Below are 7,062 nucleotides of genomic sequence, written 5' to 3'. Positions count from 1 at the left end.
TTGAGAACTAATCAATAACTTCTCCATCCCCCTCATATTTCTCTTCTTTATTGTTTCCTCGTCATTTGTACATAAATTTTTCTGACTCAAGATATAATAAATACTGATGACCACACTTTCATATAATCATTGTCAAACCATTAATTTTATCCTTTACAATAGCACAGTGAGAGCCTGAGATGGAGAACTGAACAAATATCTCCAGCCCAGATGGGTCCCAGATGCATAGGCTACCAAGGTTTGTGAGCTGTCCGGCTTCCAGGTCAGGCTCAGGGTACTCCTCATGCCTTCTCCTGATATGCACATGTTCCACAGGCCGGGTTTAACAGTGGGTCCTTTAGAGCCTGGGGCCTGGGCAGGCAGGGCAGAGAGTTTCTGAAATCTCTTAGTAGCCAGAGTTATGGGGCTCCTTGAAGGGACATTACTAGGAGCCTGAGGGTGAAAACACATTTTCTGAGGGAATGTTCCCCTTCCTGGAGAAGGCCCCTGTTTTTCACATCTTTATAAAGAGGAAGACAATAGAATGTGTAGATTGTTGGCTCTCTCACTGTTCATGAAGATGACGTCCTAGAAGGTACAAGACTTAGGCATTGTAAAGATGAAAATGAATATTGAATAATTAAGGGTTTTTTAAAGATTATTTTATTTGGTCATTTCCAAACATTATTCCCATTTCCTTCCTGAAATCGTCATTTCCCTTTCTCTTCCCCTGGAGGTTGTCTCTGGTCATGGCCTCATGAGCACTGGCAGGGGTTCAAGGGATCCCCTCATACAAACAACATTATATTCCCTGAGAGCAAACTGGGGCACAGCCAGAGCATGCCAGGGAGCTTCCTCTCAGCTGTTCTCCACCAGCCAAATCCTCAGCCCTGAAGGCTCAACTGAATCATTCCTCTGGTGTCTTGGTCATCCCAAAGGAGGCTGGGACATGGAGGGAAGTACTGGTGATGGGGTGAGAGGACCTGAGTTCCAGCTTTAGTCTGTGTGTCCTTGGGCAAGTCACTGCTGAACTGGGTAAAATAGAGACACACACAGAGAGAAAGAAGGAAAGAGCCCGAAAAAGAGACAGAGACAGAAATGGAGATGGAAAGTTTGAAAGGCAGGGAGACAGATAGAGAGAAAGAGACACAAAGAGGACAGAGACTGGCAGAGACAGAGGGAGCTCTAGCAGGGACAAAGAGACAGAGACAGAGAGAGAAAGAACAGCTGACTTGCCCCTAGCAGCTCTCTGGCCTTGCTCAGGAGCCTGGGGACAAGCGAGAAGCTGCTGCAGGCCTGACAAGGAGGTTTTTGTCCCACTTCCTCACTGAATGCATCACTGTGTAGAAGGATAGCTACCACCAGAGTAGTAATCTGACTGGCAGTAATAATCAGCCTCATCGTCAGGCTGGACGTTGCTGATGGACAGGAATCGGTTAGTCCCAGATCCGGAGCCAGAGAAGCGCTCAGGGATCCCGTCGCCCCTGCTGGTACCTCCACCACCACCGACATACAGGAGGTACCGAGGGGGCTTTCCTGGGCTCTGCTGGTGCCAACCAACCGTTCTAGCACTGAGCTCACTGCTCAGGGTGCAGGAGAGACTGACTGAGCTCCCCAGGGAGGCAGACGCAGAGGGAGGCTGAGTCACCACAGGCTGGGAGAGGGAGCCTGCAAACAGAGAGACTCATTAATGACCCTGAACAAGGAGGAAGCCAGAAGGTGCTTTGAGATCCTCCTGAGAGGCAAGAACAGGGAGGGAGGAGGAGGCCAAAGGGGAGGTCTGGGATGGTCCTGACCTGAACAGAAGGTGAGCAGTGAGAGACAGACGAGAGGCCAGGCCATGGTGAGAGGACCCGAGAGCTCAGCTTCAAAGAGCTCCCAGCTGAGTCTGGCCTCTCTCAGCTCCCTCTTATTCTCTCCTGGTTACCCTGTGATGGTGGCTGATGGGCAGGCGGGGATTGATGCAAATCTGGGCCTGCTCCAGCCTCCTCCAGACCCCACCTGCATCCTCTCCTGGAGTCCCGGGGGGGAAGCCCTTCATACAGGGGGGTTGTTGGGGTCACTTGGCCCAACCCAGCTGAGACGTCACCCAGGGGGGATCACAGGGCTCAGAGCAGCCACAGGCTCAGCCAGCTGTGCTCATCCCCCTCAACACCAACAGGCTTCCCAGGCCCTCACTGCCTGCCCACGACCAGCCCCACCTTGTCCCCTTCTGGCTACAGGACCCATATCCAGGCCACAAGGAGGCAGAGCTCAGGGCCTCCAGGCAGAGGGAGGTCTCTGCTGCCTCTTCTGTTCATCCCACCCAAAGGCAGAGCCTCCCTTGAGCCCCAGCCTGAGGCACCCAGAGCAGCCCCTGTCCTCAGCCCCTTCCCTGGCCTGGCCTCCTGCCCTCACCACACTCTGCTAGCAGGCACTGATCCAGGCCCGGGTTCCAGGGATAGAAATTGTGGCCTCTCACTGGGGAAAGGTTCTTCCTGGCCATAGAGCCTTCCCAGAGCCCAGTCCCTGCCTGCTGCCCCATCCCAGCCTGCTGGGCCTCCTGGAACTACAGGAAACTCTGCTCTCTGGGCCAGGCCAGCCTGTCCTGTCTGCCATCCTCATGGAGCTCCCCAGGCCCAGCTGGGCTCAGCTTCCAGGCCTTCTGGGCTCCCCCACAAGCCCGCAGGGTCAGCGTAATAGAAACATAATGACTGATTCAGTTTGAAAACCAGATTCTGGAAAGCTGCCCCACCTTGCAGTGACTCTGCAGGTGTGTCTGTGCGGCCTTCTGGCAGGGACTGGAGAGGTCTGGGAGAGGCTGTCCAGAATACCCTGTGCTGGCATGTTTAGAATGCAGGACTGAAGCTGAAAGAGGCCAGTCAGAGACTCTGAGGAGGAGAGGAAAAGCCTCGCCAGAGACTGGAATCTGGTCTCTACCAGGGCTGGAGCTGTTGTTCTCTTCTGGGCCTGACAGGGGGATCTGGGCCTGCTGCCCAGAGGGAACATCAGCACCTGAAAGGGAAGAGAAGCCCGGGGATCCCTGTCTCTGTCTGTATCTCTGTCTGTCTGTCTCTGTGTCTGTCTCTTTCTGTCTGTATCCCTGTCTATCTCTGTCTCTGTGTGTCTCTCTCTGTCTCTTTGTTTCTGTCTCTGTGTCTCTGTCTCTCTCTAACGTTTACTAATACATAACTATGAATTAATATCCAATCTCCAGAATCTTTAATATTTGCACCTCTGAGAATTCACAGGTTCTCAGATATTCAGTCAATCAATGAACCAATGAAATGTTTCTTTGTTCTGTACTAAGTGCCAGGCACTGTGCTTGGCCTGAGCAAGGCCAGGATGAGAGTCCAGACCTCCCTGCCTTCCAGAGGCCACCATGGAGGGGATGGGATCTTTTTGTATCAGAGTGTCCCATGGTTTAACCTGCTTCCTGGCAGATGCTTGGGCAGTCCCTCATAGGGCCCTCCTCAGGGGGCTTTGGGCAGCCTCTCAGCTGAGTCTGGGGCCATTTGTGTCAGCCCAGCATCCTGAAGGAGTCCCTGAGGGAGACCCAGACCGTGCCTAGGGCCATCTGCATGGAGGGGGGATTAGATCTCCATATCACTTGGATCTCGCTGCCACAAGGATGGGGATTTGACAGGGAACAGCAAGGAAGAGCTAAAGGAAGGCAGAGGGGAGTGGTGGACTGGACTCACAGCCAAAGCCTGGTCTGGCCTTCAAAGTCAGTGCTGAGAAGAAGCCAGACACAGTCACCTCCTTGTTGGGGGAGGTCAACAATGGGTGCAGCCTTTGCTCAGCCTTTCCTGGGTCAGAGGCTTCCCAGCAGCTCAGCCTGGCAGCCCTTCCCAGAGGAAACATCTCTTTGCTGTCTGCTGTCATTAAGTCAAGATTCAGCTTACTGTGGCTGGAGAGGAAACTCTGGCTTTTAAGTTCTCTGTTCATTCATTCAACTTGGCCTGAGCTCTGGGGATGATATGGAACATGGAATTTGGGAGTTATCCCCAAGCAAGAATATATCTGATTTACAGGAGAATCACTAAAACGACTTCCTCCATCTGAATCAATATGTGCTGGCAGGCCAAAGAGAGGAATAATTTATTTTAAAAGCACCTTAGCAACAAAAGCCACTGTGGTTCGGGTCACAGGAAATGATTCCAGCCATCTGGTCAATTGATCTATTATGACTAGACAAAATTTATAATGGGCAGCATTTGGCATTGTTATGAAATCTATCTGTAGATGCTTAAAAAGTGTGTATGCCAGGGGACACCCATCAAAGTTTTTGCCATGAAAGGCATGTTTGTTATATGTTTGGCAGGTAGAGCAGGCTGTATACACTTTAGAGGCTATAGCAATTATACCAAGGGCTATCCATACATTATTAACAGAGGCCACGATACTCTGGGTGCCAAAGCGACCATTTTTATGAATAGATTGGCAAATTTGCTGATAGAAACTTCTAGGGAGCAGGGGATTTCCTTCAGATTACACTCATACTCCATTAATATGCTTTGCTTTTAATTTTTGTTTCCATTCTTCCACTCTCTTTTCATTTTAGGAAAGTCATAAATTTAAGTCATCAGTGGTTGTTAATGTTAAAATTAATTCAGGTCCTTCTATGGCTGCTAGCTTTGCAGCGGCATCTGTTCAATCATTTCCCCTAGAGATAAGGTCAGTGCCACCTGTATGGGAAGAACAATGAATTACAGCTAGGGCTTCAGGCAGCTGGAGTGCAGAAAGAACTACATTAATAATTTCTGCATTAGCTATAGATTTTCCAGCTGAGGTTATAAATCCTCTCTGGATCCATAGCATCTCGATTGAGTGACAAATGCCAAAAGCATATCTAGAATCCATATAAATTGTTGCCTTTTGATCCTTGGCAAATATACAGGCGTGCTTCAGGGCTATGAGTTCTGCTCCTTTAGCTCTAATATTAGAGGGCAGTGAAGCTGACCACTCAGTGACAAAATTCTATGACTATAGCAGTTCTAGTGTAGTGTATGTCATCCCTCATAAAAGAGGAACCATCAATAAATAAGACCAGATCTGGATTGTCTAAGGGAGTGTCCAAGAGATTATCTTGAGGCTTTTTTGCCATGGACACTAGTGTTTCACAACTGTGTAATGGTTCTCCTGAAGTTGTAAATCTGGAAGCAAGGTGGCAGGGTTAATGGTTGTACAGCATTTCATGGTATTGTTTTTGCTATTTAACAAAGTTATTTCATACCTTGTAATTCTCTGATCCAAGAATGCCTGTGTTCTATGCCTTAGCAACAATTCTTCTACCTCTTGTGGACACATAATTGTTAATGGGCATCTTAATACCAGATCAACAGTTTTTGTCACTAGTAAGGTTGTAGCAGCTATTCCTCTAAGACATGGTGGTATTCCTGATGCTACTGGGTCCAGTTGGGCAGAATAATAAGGAATTGGACACAGAGAAGGCCCCAAAGTCTGAGTTAAAACACCTGAAACTACCCCTCTTCACTCATGTACATACAATGTAAATTGCTTGTTGTAATTTGGGATGCCTAGAACAGGGGCTGACAGGAAAGCCTGTGTTACATATGATAGACATGACAGGTATTCTGGCTCTAATTTGAGTGTTTCAGGGACCAAATCCCTTGTTAGTGCTACAAGGGGCTTAGTAATTTCCCTATAGCAAAGAATCCATTGTCTACAAAACCCTGTTGCTTCTAAAATTGCTCTCAACTGTTTTTAGTGGTAGGAGTGCTTAAATTTTAAATATTTTCATTTTGTTTGGGAGAAAAACAATGGGCACCCACAGTCATGATGAACCCCAAATATTCTACTATAGGGAGAAACCACTGAACTTTATCCTTCAAAATCTGATGCCCTCCTTTGTGCAATTCCAAAAGAATGTTTTTAGTATATTCCTGATGTGTTTCTGTGTCTGTCGAAGCCAAGAGTAGATCATCTACATATTTGATTAATTTGTTATTTTTAAATATTAATATTATCTGTGTCTTGGCTCAAAATTTGTGCAAATAAACGGGCTTTCCACATAACCCTGTGGCAGTTGACTCCATGTAACTGTGACCCTTCCATTTGAAAGCAAAGATATACCTGGAGTTCTCATGTATGGGAATGAAAAAAAAATCTGAGCAAAAGTCAACTAGTGTAAGGTATGTAGTTATACTACGAATAGAGGAAATAATAGTATTTATGTTGGAAACTATTGATTGTCTCTTTATAACATAATTTTTCAAAGCCCTGAAATCCTGTATGAATCTGTAGAGGTGCTTGCCATCGGCTCCCCACCCCCCTTTTTTAACGTGCAGGATGGGCATGTTGTATTCAAATTTACATGGGATTATTCCCTGATCAATTAATGAGTTTAATACTGGGGGAATACCCTCAATTGCCTCTTTTGAGAGGGGATATTGAGGAATGGAAGGAGGTGGGCTAGATTTAGTTTTAATCTGCACAGGAACAGCTGATTTAAGTAAGTCTACATCAGAAGATGTGGCCCAAAGAAACTCGGTATATCTGTAGGTATTACAAAGATAGAAATCTCTTTTGCTTCCTGGCTCTCTGAGAGAAGTACAGGGAGTAATTTTACTGATTCCTCAGGTATTTGCAATGATAAGGAGCTGTCTGGAACGCAAATTATTGTAGCTTGTAGTTTGCATAGTAAATCCCTCATGTTTGTGGAGGATACAAGCATTAAAAGAAAAGAATGGTCAACAGTTAGGGGTCCCACACATACCATGCAAGGAGAAAGTTTTTGGACCTTTAAAGGTTTTCCTGATGCACCTACTACATTTAGAGAGCCAATAGGGTCACATTTTGTATCTGGTTTGCTTACCAAAACTGACCTAGATGCCCCAGTGTCCAAAAGACAATCATAGTATGTATTTCCCACCTTTAAAGTGATATGAGGCTCCTTACTCTGCAGGGGGGGGGAGGGGCGTGTATAGGGATTACTGCCATTAAAATATCAGGGTTTGGAAATCAAAGGTTTTACTCTTTGATTCCAAGGTCCTCCCCCCTCCCCCCTTTATAAATGTGCTAGGGCAGTTTTCTGGAATCCCCACTCTGATTGGGATTTTCACCCGGAGTATAGAGTGGATG

At 47.0% G+C, this 7,062-nt stretch overlaps 1 gene segment (V, D, J or C); it reads right to left on the bottom strand.

The window, feature by feature from the left end:
- Positions 1-1,235: 1,235 nt before the first annotated feature.
- On the bottom strand, positions 1,236-1,893 carry LOC100617714 (immunoglobulin lambda variable 4-69-like). The segment is given in 2 exon segments: positions 1,236-1,647; positions 1,776-1,893. Coding segments are annotated over 2 exon segments (378 nt in total).
- Between the last annotated feature and the right edge of the window lie 5,169 nt (positions 1,894-7,062).

This window comes from Monodelphis domestica, chromosome 3 (genome assembly GCF_027887165.1).
Source record: "Monodelphis domestica isolate mMonDom1 chromosome 3, mMonDom1.pri, whole genome shotgun sequence".
Classification (NCBI taxonomy): Eukaryota; Metazoa; Chordata; class Mammalia; order Didelphimorphia; family Didelphidae; genus Monodelphis; species Monodelphis domestica.
Note: the sequence above shows the minus strand (reverse complement) of the source record. Positions and strands in the feature narration are given on the sequence as shown.